The 19,113-nt window shown below is 35.7% G+C and overlaps 1 protein-coding gene across 5 annotated transcripts in view; it reads right to left on the bottom strand.

Moving 5' to 3' along the window:
- The window catches only part of PCDH7 (protocadherin 7), a 280,656-nt gene that overhangs the window by 211,772 nt on the left and 49,771 nt on the right, over window positions 1–19,113 (bottom strand). Inside the window, exon 2 of one of the 5 annotated variants that reach the window (XM_074587759.1) lies at window positions 13,053–13,268. The exons of the other annotated variants lie outside the window; for them this stretch is intronic. Within the exon in view, the coding sequence (XP_074443860.1) occupies window positions 13,191–13,268 (78 nt within the window). The 3' untranslated portion in view covers window positions 13,053–13,190. Of the gene's footprint in view, window positions 1–13,052; window positions 13,269–19,113 lie in introns of those variants that run through there. 5 annotated transcript variants of the gene reach the window in all.

Genomic DNA, 19,113 nt, shown 5'->3' with positions numbered 1-19,113 from the left:
ATCTTATTTTCTCCCCTTCCCCATCCTGCTGAGGAGGGGAGTGATACAGTGGCTCGGTGGACACCTGGCATCCAGCCAAGGTCAACCCACCACAAATATTTATGTGAAGGATGTAATTTTTCATTTCAAATCAGCTAAGTTTCTTTCAGCATCCTCCACTTAAGAAGTATTATTATTTTGTGCTGGATTCAAGGGAGAATTGGATCCAATTTGAGAATTATAACCTTTGCATAGAGACAAAAATGTTCCCTTTTAGAGAACCATGTGTTTGGTTTCGTTCATTATTTGTATTTTTCTCCACCTATCTTCCTTCGGCATTACAGTGAGCAGCCCTGTTTCAACATATCAACTGTCTCATCCGTCTTCCTTATTCCTCCATCAGAGTGTTCTCTACATATACAAAAGCAAAAATCTGAAATAGAAAAATCCTAAACTGTGTCCAACAGGGGAGCTTAGTGAATGAAGCAAAAAACTCTAGGGGAAGAAACACAGGGAGAAACTAACTGCTGCTTTTTACATTTTTTCACATAAAACCAAATGGAAGCTAGTTTGCCCTGGGCGTTTTTCTTTAGACATTGTGTAGAATACATATTCTTGTCCATTTATATTCTTCAGACCTAAATCTGGAAAATGCTATCGTGCTGGCTAAGAACCAGAGACAGAATCTAACCCTTATATTTCTCCTGTGTATGATAATGTGATCTCCATGACTGGAAATCTTCTTGATGTCCTTGTATGGAGTGAAGATGGCATCAATCTCTCTGAGTGAGATTAGCAATGTCCATTCAGTTTCCTGCCCAGGAAAGCTAGAAAGTACCACGGCCCTCAAGGAACAGATGTCTCTCTTGAAATAATTCCCGGTTTATATTTTACACCAAATATTTTCTGCAGCTCCTCAAATTTGGATGTAAAACTGTTAAAAACCTTTATCTATTACTCATCACAGAGTAAACCAGCGACGGAAGCAGAGCACATCATTAGAATGAACTGCATTGCCTGCTTGCAGGCCTGCCTGCCTGCCTGCCTGTTCTGACAGATATCCACTGGGACTCCAGTGGATATAAAAAAAAAAAAAGAGGCCTTTTTCACCATTTGGGGACTTTATGTAAGCTATTTTGCTGAAATACCATTGGCTTGCCATTCCAATAAATTTTGCAACTTGAAGCAAAACAAACTGGGAGTGCTTTATGTTTTCTGCCCCTTCTGTTCAACAAGAAAGCAGGAACTTCCTGAAAAGTTTAAGCATGCATCATTGCTAGACTTCAAAGTATTTTTTGGACCACCCAACATTTACATTATCAGAGTCTTATTAGAAAACATTACAAAGACAACACAGCTCTGAAAAGCAAGTTGGAATGTTATACCCTCATCCAGCGTGAAGACTGCAGCTTGTCAATCACTGACACTGTCACAGGAAGCCAGAATGGTAGCACAGAAGGAAGGATGTTTTCAAGAGCATATCTCACATTAATGAAGTTCACTGGATATGGGAGATTAAAAAAAAAAAAATCACTTTCCTACTGGCTTCTATCACTAACTCCTCTTAAATGTGACAGAAAGCTCAACTTTTCCATACATGTCTCAAATTTTACATTAGTCTTTGTGTTCCTTGGGTTTGCCATCAGACTCCTATGGGCATTTTGACTGAAGTTTATGATTTGCTCAAAAGGCCTTTACATGTTTATTTACTGAAGTGGTATATAAATGAACAGAACATCAAAGTGAATGACTGAATATTAAATAAATCAAAAGCACAGTTTCACAAACACTTGAAGTGGAAAAGTACTGCATTTACAAAACTGTCAAATTCCTTATTCAGTGTATTTACTTTCCTAATACTGATCCCAGACTCTGCAAAGGCAAGACTATCACTAGTGCAACACAGAAAGGTACAACATTGTAAACTGCTTTGTTTTTCCTGCAAGACATTAGAGTTGGGAATAGGCTAAGCTACATAGGACTACACCTTTCTTTTCCACGATGGCAGGTAGTCAGAGATGACAGACCTGTACAAACCTGTACAACAGGGAGCTTCAACACAGGGAGATTAAATTTTCACCACAAGCATTCCCAGGGAAGAATACTTCCCCATGGAGAAACAGGAAAACAAAGAAATACTGTTATGCCAAGAACTTGCTACTGTATGCAGAAAATCCACAAGATAAACCTAAAGCACTGAATGTTTAAGTGTGAATAAATTTTTTACAAGGTGAATGACTATATTTCATGGCAAAAATTAAAATGATAACATGCAAGAAATTAATGATAAAATATGGTGATAGAAGAAAAAAGAGAGATTACAGAGTTTGTAGTTGCACCGTCCAAAACGTCCAACCAAGCAGGGATGAAGATAAGAGACTAGTTCAGAAATGCGGGATGAAGAATGCAGTAGTCACAGAGAAAAGGTATGACTAATAAGAAACAAAGTGAAAAAGAACAGAGGTTTTAATCAGGAAAAAAAATGTTAACAAAATTCCAAATTAAAATTCTGATTCCAGTGAGGATTTTTGGGCATCATTTAATTCCTATGAGTTATGATTTCCTCAGTAGAACTACAGCACTGAGACACCGTGCTTTTTATATTAATAGAAAGTGATAAATGCCACCGCAATCAGTAACACTGACTTTCTCTTTCATCAGCTAGTGGCCTGGTGCTGATCAGATGATGAAATCAAGGAGAGTGAATTGGTAAACCAGCTGGAGAAGGCATTTCTAATATGATTTAAAACAACAGCAACAACAACAACAACAGAAACAGAGGAGCCTTCTAATTTTGTTTTAGTTCACTTCCGTCCATAACACTGTCATTTCATTTATGCCTATGAAAAGTGTGTATAAAACCCGTATCTCATACTGATACTAACGATAATTTATCCCCTCTCAAAGGGATAAATTACAGTACAATCCAAATACAGGGGACAGAGAAGATCTTGTTTTTCTTACGTCCTCCTCTGTATTTTTACAACAGGAAATATACATACACAAATACGAGAAATCAATATTTTTACTCCTTTCCACTCCATCAGTTAAATAGCAAAAAAATCAAAAAAGGGCACCACATCCCACTGTTTGTGATTTGAATTGACTGAATGAGAGTTTGACAACTCTAAAAGGCCAGCAAAAGACACACAGAATCTCCCTCATTAGATTTTGCACAACAGTGACTACAGAGAGCTATGAATGCACAGTACTATGAATAATAAAACATCTGTGAATTACATAATGTCACTAAGTACGTTCCAAATGGTATGCATATATTAACCCACAAATACAGGCTGGTACTTATTTAATACAAAATCAGTAAAAAAATAATGGTGTTTCTCAAAGGCCCTGGAAGTCCATTATGCTATCCAGATCTCACATTATTACTCTAAGGAAAGTGATGCTATTGTTAAATCATAATAAAAAATAGACATCAACGGCTCTTAGTGACAGATAGCGATATCTTTGGTAAATCCACCAACTTTAACGAAAAAGTTAAGTAAATATAATTTCTTCTTGTATGTTCAACTGCCTGGAGTCTACAAAAAAATAAAATTAATATGAGGAAGATTTTATACGTATTAAGACTCAATATTTTCACAAGGCTTCATATAGCTGTTGAAATGTACAGTCAACCTACTAACACATAGCACCTTCTGACAATCAAAAAAGTCCTTTGTATCACTGCAGACTGCACGCAGCTTGATTGGAACCCCGTTTTAGAAGCACACCACCACCCCCACCACCCTGGTGATAAATTATTTTAGGATTTGCGTGCTTGCTGTTAGCTTTAACGAATGATGTGCTGCTTTTTCATTGCTGAAGCCCGGCTTCTTTTTAAGCAGCTATAGTAGTCTCTTGACAGTGTGATATAGAAATGGATCAGTAATTATAAAGGGGAGTCAAAATTATGATTGCTCTACTGCGGATTCTTCTTAATGACTAGTTCAGAAACAGGAACATAGGGCTATTGTTTCTAACGTAAGGCTGAAACCCCTAGAGATTTACATGAATATTACATTAAAAAAAAATCACCTTTTTTCTGTCTCTGTGAAATTATCTACTCTTTCAATTAGTAGAAACACATCACTTAATAAAAATACAAAGTATGTGTTATTATTCTATGTTGATACCATTACATAAAAAAGTCTTTAATAAGGAGTAGCACACTGTTTATCCTCACCTAGTCATACTTAACATCAGACAATTTGACAGTTTGCCATAGAGACCTGATCCAGAACCCACTGAAGTCACTGAGACACTTTTTTCTTTTACTTTCTTGAGTCAGAAGTAGGCATTTAAAAAGGTAAACGCTGTTCACCCTTTCACTCCAGCATGCAGCACTCCAAGCCCATCTCACAACTGCCACCTCTCATGTTTTAACCTCCATGGTAAGCTAGCGTAGGAGAGGTTTATCCAGTACAAGAGCTGAGGCTCTAGGATTTATGAAATCAACAGATGGCCTCAGACAAAGTGTATTTAAAGGAGAGTTTAATTTTTAATGAAAATAATTTGAGATTGGGTATGTAACCAAAACTCAGGTATGTATTTGATCTTATCCCAGAAATAATTCAAGACAGATCATCCAGGTTACCATATGGACTGTATTTCATTCCTCCTATTAAAAGTAGATTATGGAAGGGCTAAAGCTACTTATGATATTTCAAGCTTACTAGTATTAATTTGAATAAGATAATAGATGAGGGAAGCATGATTGGCAGCCATTCCAGCTACACAAAGTACAAATCTCTTCAGCAGAATTTCAATGGATTGTAAAACTGAGTATCAAAAGATCTAGTGATAATTCGATCTTCCATTTTTTAATATAGTAATGCTCCTTCAGGTATCATTATTCACTATATCTTCCTGCAGGAAAAAAAAAAGCAATATTTATATTCTGTCCTAAAATAAAAAGCAGTATTGCAAAGGAGTACTATGAAAATTTGGAAGTGCACACTGAGGCATTAGATATGTGAAACATAAAAAAGTCTGTTGATGTGCAAAACCCATGAAATACACACAGTGAGTCAGAAATTCGGTATCAGGTGCCAGCCATTGATGTCCATGTCTGGGGACTGGAATTCCAATTGCCTTTTCTTTCCTGGTTATGGCATGTAGGGAAGCAGCCGCTGCAGCTGTACAGGCCCCGAGAGACAGATGCACAAGCCAGAGAGATGATACAGATGTCCAGAATCTTCCCACCTGCCGCCTGGCTGAATTCACACTGGTTATTGCAAGATGTGGATAACCATCTGTACATCTGTCTAGTACTGACTCTTAAGGGTCATATTTTTTAAAGAGTTAATCACTGGAGTATGTTATAGTGAGCATTTTTTAAAATTCAACCTTATTTCTTACGTGCGCTATAATAGCTATTGTAATTCTGTCTTGGTGCAGTTCAACATGGCCAGAATATCAGAGATTCAGCATAGTCAGTACCTAGTGCATTAAAAGAGACATTTTTTACTATATTTCCAATAAATTAGACAAAAATGAAACAGTTACATTTTAAGGACTATTCTCTACCTTTTTTTTTTTTTTCCATCATAGTAATGGGAAAAAATCAGTATTCTGAACATAGCAAAACTGAAATTATTATGCCAGAGCTCAAGACTCTGATTTTTCAACTTCAACGTACAAAAGAACTGAGAACTGCAGATGTGCAGATGAGGAGTGTCCCAAACTTTGTAATATAAGGGCATCAATCAGCAAATTCCCATTGACAGTCACAAATCATGAATAGCATTTACTTAAGCAATCCTCCTCATATCCAGTAATGTAAGATGTTTTATATCTATTTAATACACCAGACAAGTTAAGGCACAAAAAGATAAGGTGACTTCTTTCACCCCAGAAAAGCAAGTCAGCGTCATCAGCAAGAACGCAATGCAAGACCCCCAGTCCCCACTTCCCAGTTCTACGTAGTTAACCACGCTGTTACAGATTATTTATTTGATATAAATGTAGCTTGTGCCATAAATGCAACCTTCCCTGAGATACATAATAGGGGAGAAACATGTCCTATTGTATGCATGTATTATATATATGTAGAAACCTAAAAAAGAACATCAAGGGAACTCTAGAAAGTTAATAGACTAAATGGCATTTCAAAAATCTTCCATCTATTTTTAAGCCTTGCTAATGTATCATCTTCTTGCATCACTTACAGTAATGAATTCTATAAAGCAGAGGTCCTGACATTACTGTCTGATCTCCCATAGTGGTAAACCATATTTTTGGAAAGCGCTTTTTACCTTGTAACATACTGAAATAAGCTACGAACTCAGTCAAAGGGAACTGCAAACAAATTAATATGAAAATCACCCTAACAACATGTATAAAAACAGTATATATTTGTCAGAAGTCATCCTACTAGAAATAACTTTTTTGAGTGAAATCAAAATCTGGTGCTGCTCACTGACAGTTCTAATTTCAGTGAGAATGATTCAAAGCAAAGTGCAGAAGGCTGCATGGAAGTGCTCCACAACGTAATACAAAATGAAAGTGTGTCATATTTAAAATGCAATACTATATTTAGTAACTACATTTACATTTTGAATGGGAGATTAAAATTTAAAATACAGCTTATTAGTATTGCACCTATTTTTTACTATTTTATTATTTCAATATTAATGCCAGAAATTGCCACCATCAATAGTAGAAGAAATACTCCAAAAATAAACTCCAGAGTTTATTTGTTTTAGCTCCCTGCATATATGTCAAGTTCTTTGAGAATGCTCTGATATCTGTACATAATACAGGCAACAGCTTTGCTCAAGATTCATAAAAATATCCAAACAGATCATCTCCACAAGACAACAAACTGAACCCAACAGGTAACCAGCAGCTATCAACTCCTTATCACTGCAAGATGCTCAGACCAACTTCACGTACTTTTAAGAGTCTGCAACACAAGGAAAGTACGGCATGACATCACGACACGTCATGAATTTTACAGACAGATGTAACTGTACTATTTGCATTCTCCTTTCGCTCTCCTCTCCGCACTGCAAACTCTTCGTCATGCATAGGAAACACCTGGAGGATTGCACCAGGAAATCTACCCTTTTTATTCCACAGTGCTGCCTGTAGCTGCTTCTTTCAGACTCCCTGGAGCTTTAATTCACAACTTTCTAATGCCCTCCATGGGGAGTATTTCAAAATGAGGGATGGGAGCAGGATAAAGGCGAAGAAAAACACTGAGTCTCCCCCAGCTTGTCTAGTTTCCTCTTTATAACGTAGGCTCCTCAGGACAAAGCTCATGTATAGCTGTGGCACTGCCAGCACTGAGTACATAATCAACGGTTTTACAATACTATTGAATTAGTTACTTCCATACTATGTCTTTTTTTTTTTAATTTGTTGAAAGTCTTTACCCACTAACAATGTCAATACATTCACACTTCACAGTCGGAAATACTCACATGAAAACAAATATGCTATCTGTATTTGAAACCAACATAAAATAATAACTTTCATTTGCTTCCCTAATAGGATATTTTAGGAAAAAAGGTAACCTATAAAATATTTTTTTTCTTAAATGCAGCATGGTTAAATCTAAAGCATTCTTTGATGAAAGTGCACTGAAGTATATATACAGAACTGTCCCATATACATAATGATGAAAATTAATATCTGTTTCAAACAATTTGGCCAGGAGGCAGTTTATAAGATGTTAAGCAAAAAAGGGTTTGCTCTGAAAACCAGTTCTCCCAACTTCAGTGGAACAGAGGACATTAAAGTATTTCTACAATATCATACTACTCTTTACAGACGTTTCTATGGATCTCATTACCATACCTTATAAACAGTTCACAAAACAAAATGGATCAAACAATTTTCTCTCACTGAGGTAATAAAAACATATTCTCTGTTTTCACAGGTGTAGCCCTGAAGAGGTGGGTAGTGGTGGCAAACCTAGGAATGAAGACTGAATCCCCTGGTTTCTAGCCCTGCAACAGCTAACCGAAGCCTAGCTTCCTGCCCCTCCGTAGCAATGGAATCATGAGGTTTGTAACGGCAAATACATGAAGTATCTTCTATCATTAGACGTATGCTAAAGCAAATCAAGTGAGATGAGACATTTCTACTTAAACGTGTTCTGTGTTAACTGACATTAAATGCAGAAATGTTTTGAGCTTGAGCACATTTAAAGTTCCTCTGAGATCAAGTCTCTGTGTAGTCTCAGGCAGAGAGACACCAAGAAGGGTTTCATCCTGAATGTTAGAAAACCCGAGTTAGAAAACTCGGGCTGACACGAATGGGCACCCAGAGATGCTTACTTCTCACCATAAAATCTCTCAATTGTGAAACTATACAGCTAGGTTAGATGAGGCACCAAGCTTTACAAAAATCATAATACACCTGTAAAAATCATGCGTGTGTAACTGGTTACGGGCCAGCTCCCTTCTTGGAGGTGGAAGGTGAGAGTGGGGCAAGTCAGGCCAGAGTTATCTTACCTCCCTATATACTTCTAACATACAATACAGAGGAGGATAACAAGTAAATCATCATTCTTCTAGCAGTAAGAAGAAAAAGCAGATGGGCATTTATGATGTAGAACTATGCCCACACAGTCTTCTGAGGTTACTTAGTCTATATACCACTCTTTTGCTCATATTTGCTAAAATAAAATTGCTCTGAACAGTATTCAAGAAGTGATACTTTTTTTTTTCCAGAAACAATTGTCTATGTACAGTTTCACAGTTTAAAGAAAGGTTATTTTGTGTCAAAAACCAATTTAAAGTCCTGCTACTTTCCTGAATAGGGACTCTGCAAAATGTAACATAAAGAGATAATTAAGTCTGATAAGAGCATAATTAGGTTTACTGAAATCCTTCAGAATACTTTCCTCTGTCATATTTCTCAAAGATAATATATAAATAAATAGAGTATTAATATGTATAAATAATAAATAATAGAAATCTTTTGGAAATTCGCTTGGTTGGCACTTGCTATTCAAAAAGGTGTTACTGGGCTAAACTGAGGCTGTTTAAATGTGAAAAGTAATCTGATTTGGAAGAAAATTAATTTTAAACTAGATTTGAGAACGTTAATGCCTTCCTTGAATTCCATCGCTGAAGACTACTGAGGGCTCTGTTGTAACTGCCAGGGGACATAATGAACTTTTTTTTTTTCTCCATTAGCATCATAACTCCCTTAGAAAGGGCAACAAACTGCTCTCCTGTGCTAGATAGCTCTGATGCCATTTCCAGGAACTACAGATCAAAGGAAAGCTCACTGCTGAAATAGTAATCTACCGGGGTATGCTGAAGAATAGTATTTTGATTGTGGTTTCTTGATAGTTTCAGACACATTCTAACTAAAACACATAGCTTAATTTTAAGCAATGAAACTACGTAGGCATGTTCATCGTCTTCAAAAGGGTTATTTAAGGCATTCATCACATATTATGCTCATAATGTAAATTCTGGTAAAATACTGAGAACAGTATAGAAACTGGAACAGAATTTTACATAATTATAGTTTTCCCTAAATGTAATGTCAAAAGTCAAATATAAGGTCTACGAGCACAACAGGTTACTTTTTCCCCCCAATGCAGAGGGAGATTATCTCGAGTTTGTAAGTATGCATAGTAACTATACATTGGAAATTTAAATGTAGCCACTGCATTTGACAGTACAAAGCTATCTTTTACAAGCTTAGCAAAATTCGGTCAGCTTAATGACTCTCAAACAGTTAAAGCATAGATTATCACTCCAGACTTTTTAAATGGCGAGGGGGTGAATCCGAGCCTCTGTGTTTGTGGGCCTAAATGAAGCTTGCAGGAAGAGTAGGGACAGAGGTTTTAAATAAGCCTGAGAAATCTCAAGTGAAGATTTTAAACTGTTTAATGAACCTTTGTAAAAACAACTGATTTAAATTATATTGTTCACCCTGAGACTAAAGTGTGGAAGTTTGCTTAATTTAATCCTTCAGTTTAGGTTTGACGGACAGGTTAGCAAGTCAAGTACTGCTAAGAAGACCACATCTCCTTCTCCATCTATATTTAAATTTGCGATTGGCATCAGCGAGAGTGCCTCTACAAACTGTGACAGGACACAGTCCCCAGAAGTACAGACACTGAGAAAAGAGGTCTTTTGCCACACAGCTCCGTTTCCCACTGATTGCCACTTCCTATTATTCTTACTAATAATTTATCTAACTTGTGTTTTAACTGGCTAAAGTAACTGTGTATCACAACTTCCCTGATAGTTTGCTGCTGACATACCTTTCTCTTTAGTGGTCTTGTATAAAACAGACACGAAAATAAAGTGATACTAAAAGAAGAGTTGTCTTTGCTCATACAAGCAGCGTCACTGGGTTTATTTGGCCTGTTCATATGAGTAAGGCAAGTCAGATTTGGCTTTAAAAGCTCTAACTTAAGCTCGTAAAAGGTGGGGAAATGAAAGGCATATGGATGTACTTTTTTTTCTCATCCATGCGGGACAATGGCAAACAGAAACTAGAATGTCACTTGTCACAAATAGGCTTTCACTCCCTCGTTCTGACAGAAGAGAGACATTGCCCAACAATGAAGCAGCCGTAGGAGGCAAAGAGGAAAGAAAGAGTTGAAAAAAGCTATATCACCACTTGTAATTCTGAAACTCCCAGTGTCTTGCAAGTTGATGTCACGCAAGAAAAAAATCCTTCATTCGGTCTCCCACTGTTTTGCTGACCTTTCCCCATTGGTGTTGTAGCAGGAGGCAATATAAAAGTGCTTTTATTCCGTACAAGCCACCTGGCTGCTAAACTTCGTGAAATCTGAAAATTACAGTAGTTGCACAGTATTTTTCAAGGATCCTCTCTTGGTAATTGCTTCTGAACAGAAAATTAAATATAGAAGAATGAAACTGCAATGAACACAGGAGACGCAATTTTGATTTTATTCCCGATTGCAGAATAATTTTATTGAAATACAGACTTTCTGTATCTGAGATAAGAAGCTGACCAGAGGTCCTTAATATTGCTCTTTACACTTTCCAGGTTAAACTTCTTTTTTTTAACTAGTATAATGTCTATATTGAGAAAAAGGCTGAAATTTTCACAAATATATTTGCATACTTAATGTAATTATTTCTGCAAAATGTTACATGTTAAATATTTTTTGTCATATTTTCTCATCTTTAGGTAAGCTTTGCAACTGCTCTGAACTCACGAAGTGGATTGCAGGTGTTTCATATACATTCCTAGCCATGTATTGAATTAAAGGAAAGGGCTAGAAAATACAAAAGAAACAATCTGTATGCCGATTTTTCTGACAAAGATGTTGGTACTAATTTTTATAGGTACTCTGATATTCTTAAACAATGCCTCCCAACTGAGAACAATGCTTTTCTTCATCTTTTTTGCATCTTTTCCCTTCTCATTCCTGTATCTTAACTTTCATTTCCTTTCTCTCTGTATTTTGTTAATTTCCATAGGTTTCTTTTATGCAGAATTACTAAAGGTCTCAATGTGTTTCTCCTTTCAATGAGTTCCAGACAATCAAGGTTAAATAAACAAAGTACATGTAGAAAACCTGAATCAATTCAAAAAATAAAAGAATTGATTTTTTTATTTTAATTTTGCTCATTGATTTTGTTCACAGAAAACAAAATCAATATAGTAGCAGTATACAGACTTTGAAGTTTGATAATATATCTCAGTACAATAAAGAGGTCAAAGCCCCTACTGTATCATAAATTCCTCCACTTGGAACTAATTAGTACAAGTGGAAAAAAGTGGCAGACTACCAGTTTTGAAGGGATAAACACAAAGGGTGAGCTAATTCAGACATAAATGCATAACAATCAAGAGAGTAAAAGTGCTTTTCAGCATTGTTCATACAGTTGAAAAGCCATATTATGAAGCAAGGCAAGTGATAATATACACTTTAGTTACAAATACAATATAGTTTCCTCACACAGTTATACCAGCTTTATATCAGAAACCTGAATGGGTTGAAGTTATGCTTTATTCATAAAAAAAATGAGCTTGTTCAGAAATTATTAATATTTAAAATATCTTCTTTTGTTGTTCCTTATGATGAAGATGAAGGATATAAATGAATGAATAAATTATTTAGAAGAAAATATTCAGCCTTTCCCTTCTCTAAATCATAATCTGATATACTATACAGTGTAATATCCAAATATAGATATAATAAATATAAAAATTGGTATATTTATATAGAAAATTGGAGTTGGCACTATAGTCTTTGTCTTTGTATGATGTGTATAGCTTAATAGTGACTGCAGGGTCAGAGGTTCTCCCTACGTGTGGTTTTGATGTTGGCAATTGTACAGTCCTTGGCACAATTATTCTATTCTAGAGTGCTTTAACCGAGTGAATTAACCTGGGTTTGACAACCAAACTGTATGTGTATACATCTGAGTGACTGTTGATTTCCCTGTGCTGGTAGAGTCATTTAGCGTGTTTTGGTTTCTTCTCTGTATCTACCTCAATTTCCTTGTAGAGCCATTCTTCTCAGCCAAATCTGAAGGAACTCAAGACTGCTTGCCCTAATTCCTCTCCTGCCCTCTGTCTCATGTCCCCAGGTAGTACTAAGATTTTCAAATATTAAGACTATATATGGATTTCCAGAAATTCAGTCCTGAGGTATGAATTTTTCTCTTTGTTTATCTAGCACATCATCAGGGTTGTTAGTTTGGGGTTTTTTCCAGCAAATCACAAATACTTCACAGATTCAAATACCGGAAATTCAATCTCATTCACACTCATCTCCAAGTTACTAATTGAAGCAATCATCTAATCAAATTTCAGTCCTTTCAAAGATGGAACAAAGCAGAAAACGGTGAGTTTTTCATCCTATTCATACTCCTAAATTAGATGGTATTTGATAGTGTTCCTCCATTTATGATCATTTCTGCTTACCAAACCTTTCTCACATACCATTTGTTTTTCTGGTTTGGATTCTTTACTCTGTTTCATATCTCTCCAAATGCATCCAAAATGTAATCTGAATCTCTTGTTTTCAGGGTTTTTTTAAAATGATTTATCATGGTTGGAGTTTTTTTGTTGTTTGGTTTTTTGTTTGTTTGTTGCCTTTTTTTTTTTTTTTTTAAAATACCTTTGCTTTCAAGGTCCACTTAGTTCTGCAGTAACCCTGCCCCCTGGGAATCAATTTCTTAACATGAGAGTAAAGAGAGTTCATGTATTTTGTGATCCAACATTCCTTAGAGTTGGAGTTTCATTTCATAAATCATTCACTTACGAGCACATACATTCATTTTACATGATTCCTCAATGTGGCCAGGGTGCTGCGTAGTCTGCACTGTATCCACCTACAAAAAATACAAAAATATATGTCTGCTTACCGGGATGCGAGTAGGGTTTGGCTAACCTAATCCTGTATCACGGATCTTACAAGTGAGCAAAAAGATTCCTCTTCTCTCCCTTAGGTCCAAACACACTCCATAAAATAACTATTTGGCAGCAAAACCAGTTAGAATAGCGTTACATGTTGTTTAAGAAAAAGGAGGAACTAAGTGAACTATGTCCAGGAACAGGATGGTTTTAAATCACAAAGAAATTGTAGTGATTTATATATTCTTCCTTTTCTTACATATAGTTACTGCAGACAGAGTGAAAAATAATATAAACGTTTCAGGTATCAGTGACAAGCATAACTTTTCTCCATGAAGCGATGGGATAAATAGTGCAGCAAGTCACTAGTAATATCAGATAGCTGAAAGAAGCAAAGAGTACAAATTTTGTAAGAAAACAGTCCGGCATCTCTTCTTCCCCCTCATCCGCCTCACCAAAAAAAAAAAAAAAAAAAAAAAAGCCAGATTTGGAGGGCAACATACAATATATATAATGACAATTCTGTGAACACATATGTTATTCAAAACGTCAGGTATCAAGTATTATGCCACAAGGTGGATGTAAAGAAAACGGAGAACTAGGGGAAAGTGTGCTCCCTTTGAATCACTTTGATCAATACGTTTATAAGGAAATGAGACACTAAAGAGACAGGCATGTCTCCTGATAAACAATGAAAGTTTCTGTCCAATATATTCTTCAAAAACAGCTCTTAAAATATCACTCAGAAACAGGTCATCTACACAAAAAACATTAACCCATTATGTGTTAGTTACATAACATGTTTGGTTCATATTCACTAGACAGTCTTTTCAACTCTTCCAGTATTTTTGTATTATCATTAATTTATATTTATTTTACATCACTCACTACCAAGTCCTTATTTCCCAACATTTTAATGAATCACTTCTTCTATCTATTACACATACGTAAAGTTGGAACCGTATTACACATGTGTAGGATTGCAATGTCAAGCATCTCTACAAAGCAGCTTTCGGTCTATGAATATAATCCATAAAAGACTCCCAAATGTCCTCAAATAAGTAACGTCTGTTCCTCAATCTAAATACGATCTTCCTACAGCAAGCCATCTGGGACAAGCAAGCAAAACATTCTGCTTTGGTTGCAGAAGAAATGTTTTTACACCTCAGTAAAATTCTTCTTCATCATCAATCCAATTATATGCAAATCTCTTTGCTCAGTTTCCATTGTCTTAGCTTGACTAAATGGAAAAAAATGCTAAACTAGCCAAAAAAGTTTTATAGAAATATAGGTAATGCATCTATCTACCTACCTACCTACCTTGATCAATCTGTTTCTTTACCTATAATTTAAGTACGTTGAGTACCTCAAAGTTGCTAACTTCAACAGTAATTCAAATTCATATAAAAATAAATTTTACTAACTTTAAGAGGAATGAATTCACTGGGATAGTAGACTTGTCCAGTATTCAATCAACAGGGATCTGCTAACATGTTTTTAAGTATATTTTTCCAAGATAGAAACACAGTTGTGAGCATTCGGTGTATTCATAAGATATTTCTGAGGTCAAAAGTTCATAAACATAACGGGTTTTTTTCTATAATTAGAAGTCTCTTCTTCTATGACAGATACTCTTGCTATTTTTTCAGTTAACAAATCAAATAATAAATCAATGCAAGAGAAAATCTCAAGCAAGCAAAACAATTACCTGACACATACTGGAAAAAGCGTTGAATCTTTTTTGTCAAAAACGCACTATATTATACCCTCACAAATTCAAATAATCATGGCGGTCTCCGTGTGTGTGTCTGTAATACCTGCTGGTGCAGCATAAAAAGGGAAGGACGAGAGTGCAATTTGTTGTGCCTCTCTACATTGTGTCTTAACAAGCAACAGAGTTTGTGCCACTTGCCAGTCTTGGGCGTACTCTATGCAGGCACAGGGAGCAAACCGATGGAGGACCTTGCATCTGCATTGCAAGTGCCACGCACCACATGACACCCTGAAAACAATGCTGGAAGGAAGACAATGCTTCAAAAGGATCAGGGGTGCACTAAAATATGTACAGAAGCACTCCAAAGATAGACTCAAGTCACATTCACACCCAAAAACCCCTTGCTGTGCTCCGTATCGCTAATGTAGATGCATCCATACACAATGATTGATGGAAAAAATTCAAGAACATCTTTTCTCCTACTCTAAATTTCTGTGAAATAAGCTGCTGTTTTCCTCACTTTTCTATGGCAGTTGAAGAATCTTGTTAATCTCCAGGAAATTGATATTGCTGTCTTGTTCCTCCTCCCATTTCCCAGCATGAAATACACCAAAGAGTTAAATGAAGAACTGAGAGTCACTAACTCAGTTTTCACGAGCAAGGTGCTTGCAGGTTTTTGCTAAACCAGTCCATAACACTGAAATACAGGCCTGGAAGTTTCTTATTACATACCGAGTCCAGTTTCTGTTTATCATAGGTATAACCTCACATATTTCCTTGATAGGTTACCATTTTCTTGCATGAATATCTCAATGGGAAATCTGTTCCAGAATTTCAGTGCTGCAGTATATAAAAATTATTGTAATAATAACCCCAAATTTATTCATGGGTATTTATGTCTGTTTCATCTTTTTCCTTAACTTAAATATTCATTGCCATTGGGAAGTGAACTTTTAGTATTAGAGATATATATTTGCTATTATATGTAAATACTTCTCATTAAATAAGCGAGGAGCCACACTTTAACAGAGTGTATAGATGATCACAGACACAACATACTGCTACAAGCTCAGAATGATTAACTTCTGCAAGTACCTTTTTGTCATTGATTTTTTTCTTTGCCACTCATCTCACTTTATTCTTAGCACTAAATCTGTGTCTGTAAATATGTTACGGTTGCAGTATATATTATATATTGCCCTGATTGATGTGTGCTTATTACTAAAAATTTCAGACATTACAAGTTTCTGCGATGTTCAACATGTCTTAAATGGAACTGAAAGGCACAACATGCTCATTTTTGCCCACTACAGCAAATGCCAGACAAAAATATATCTCCATAGATTTCCTGTTACATTTCACAAGATGCTTCTAATCTATTTTTAAACTTCTTTTACACACACAACTTCATGTTCAGTTTGTGACAGAAATCAAAATAGGATATGGGGAACTCTAGGAAGTGTATTGAATATATTCCGTAGAATATACATGTTGAATAAGGAATACTAATTCTCATATTCTTAAACAAACAAAAGAAAAGATTCAGTAAATAAAATGTTCAATATCTTTATGGTGTACCATTTGTACAATATTTGTGAATCATTAAGGGCCATATATAGGGTAAAAAATAGGCAAATTGAAACTGATTAAAGTTTGTCTAAATAAGAAATGAATGAGGACTACTACATACGATCACAAAGAGATGCATAGATTTTAGTCATTAGAATTTCTGTTAATAGATATGGTCTAACTTAATATAAGAAAACCTATTAGTAACCTTGATGATGAAAGTTGAAAAGAAAAAGAAGTACTCTCATTTAACCTTACTGAAATCCGATTTGCCATATTCTTAACTTCTTTGCATCAGCTGAGTCTAGTTTTGCTACTTCATTGTGGCTACTGCTGACTCCTGCATGGTACGTAAAAGGTAAATCAAGCCCATCAAAACTAAACTTTCCACTTCATTCCAAAAACAGAAAAAAAAAAAAAATACCATTTTTAACCGATCATTACAAGCATAAAATTGATAAAATAAACATGTATCATTCATTACCTTTACAAACTCCCTGGTTTACTGATTTCCTGCTCACGCGATGCCTGTGAATTAATTTTGAACATTTAGGCATCTGGCAAATCCCACCGGTTCCTATTATTAAGATATTAGGATTATGTTCTGTTCATAGTCACCCTTTGCAGTAATACGGTGACGTATCAACCACTGTTCATGCTAAGCACCAGCAGGTTACTGGCTTGCAAAGACAGTGGTTAGAGATGCAAAGACTGTGTCCATACCATTGCCCTGAAATTAATTCAGTCATGCCCACAAACTAAAGAATTTACACCTCAAAATGCAAGAAAAATCACATACCTATACTTAACTGTTTAGCAATCAGTTCTTTCTAAAAAAAAAAAAAAAAAAAGCCAAAATGTTGTAATTTAATCATAAACATATACCTTCCACTAGTAGTAGGTAGGAATGAAAACCAAAATATAAAATATCCCATTTAACTTTCTCATCCACTCTCACACAAGCACTGTAGTAATAAAAATGCTGCACATTTAATGCTATTTACTACAATGCCTTGCAATTCCTGAAGCACAGAACTGTCTTCATTACAATGCAGTATAATGATATTATTGTTCTACTTTCAATACATATGCATTCACTTATTTCAGGTAGACAGCGCTCAGAAATATAACTTGCTATCAGTTTTTTGAAGGCCCAGAGTGGAATAACATAGGATTAATCTACCTAAAAATTCTCAATAATGCAAATTTCCATATGGTTTGTGTATTACTTCCATAATACATTTATTAAAATTCTGTCACTTCACCCTACTGAACTAATGCATTAATACAATCTTGTAAGAAGCATTGTAATAATAAGAATGATACCTATTTAAGTTACTTATTACAATCTTAAGCCAGAAACAGTCTGGACTTTCTTGAAAACTGAGTAATACTGCTGTGTCAAGAAAAAAAAAGGCTCACAGAAAAACAGAACAGCAAGTACTGATATCCTTAGATGCCTCTGATGCTGCAAACCTCACGCCGAGAGGTTTGTGCTGCTCTTTAAACAGCTTACAGAACATAGCTTGGTCTTGGTGTAGATAATGCTACTAATAGTTTAATCCGTCACTAAGAAACCAAGGCATGAAAAGTCTGGCCCATGTTTTGTTGTTGTTGTTTCTTTTTTTTCCTTTTCTTAGGAGGACAGGAACACACTGTAAGGAAAATATCTGTATAATTCTTTTAATAAACTGATGAAATTCAATTTCAAAACTAGTAAGATATTTTTACATCACTTCATACCTCCAGAGGGTTGAAATCTTTTTTTCAATTTCTAGACTAAACCTGTAGTGGTCTGTTAATTGCCATTATATCAACGCTGTTCTTTACTAACTTTTGCTGGTATTTATTCCCAATATATTTTTGAAGAGCAATCAAATCTCCTCTCACCAGTTACTTTCTTAAGGCTCTGAAGTACATGTAGCAGTGGCTTAAAACCGGATGGCAGGAATAGTTACCACCCTCATCCATCTGCTCCACCCTTCTGATGGGCATTAAAGCCCTCAAGGCAGGGTTATATGATATGCCTATGAATGAGCTCATGTACTATTGCAGTCTTCAGCTGGGTGTATTAAAGTAAAAGAATTCCAGTTTTGGTTTACCCTAATATACCAGGCAGTGCTTCACAAAGTGATTCAAAGGAGGCTCAAGTATTCATGCCTTGAGGACAGTAACAGCTTCTGCCATCCAATTTTAGCTTGCCACAGCATGTCTCTCAGAGCCTCAAGTCTGCATAAGCAAAGCCCTTTTAGCCATCTCTTGCACAGCTAACTCTATATTCCATGGTTATTAAACAGCTCTTTCTGAATCTCTAAATGTATGCTTAATTCTTCCTTCTTTTCAGATGAAGTCTCATGAATGACTCCTCGAATGACATGAATGTGTCTGTTTCTCTCATAGCAGCACACAACTTGATGCAGCCTTATGTTGCAGAAACATATTCACCTGCGTCGCACTGGTGCTCATAACAACTCTGCCTAATTCGTTAAATTCTTCTCTTTTTCTACTGCTTCCATCTGATGATTTCCTGAATCTGAATT

This window comes from Larus michahellis, chromosome 5 (assembly GCF_964199755.1).
Source record: "Larus michahellis chromosome 5, bLarMic1.1, whole genome shotgun sequence".
NCBI classification, from domain to species: Eukaryota; Metazoa; Chordata; class Aves; order Charadriiformes; family Laridae; genus Larus; species Larus michahellis.
Note: the sequence above shows the minus strand (reverse complement) of the source record. Positions and strands in the feature narration are given on the sequence as shown.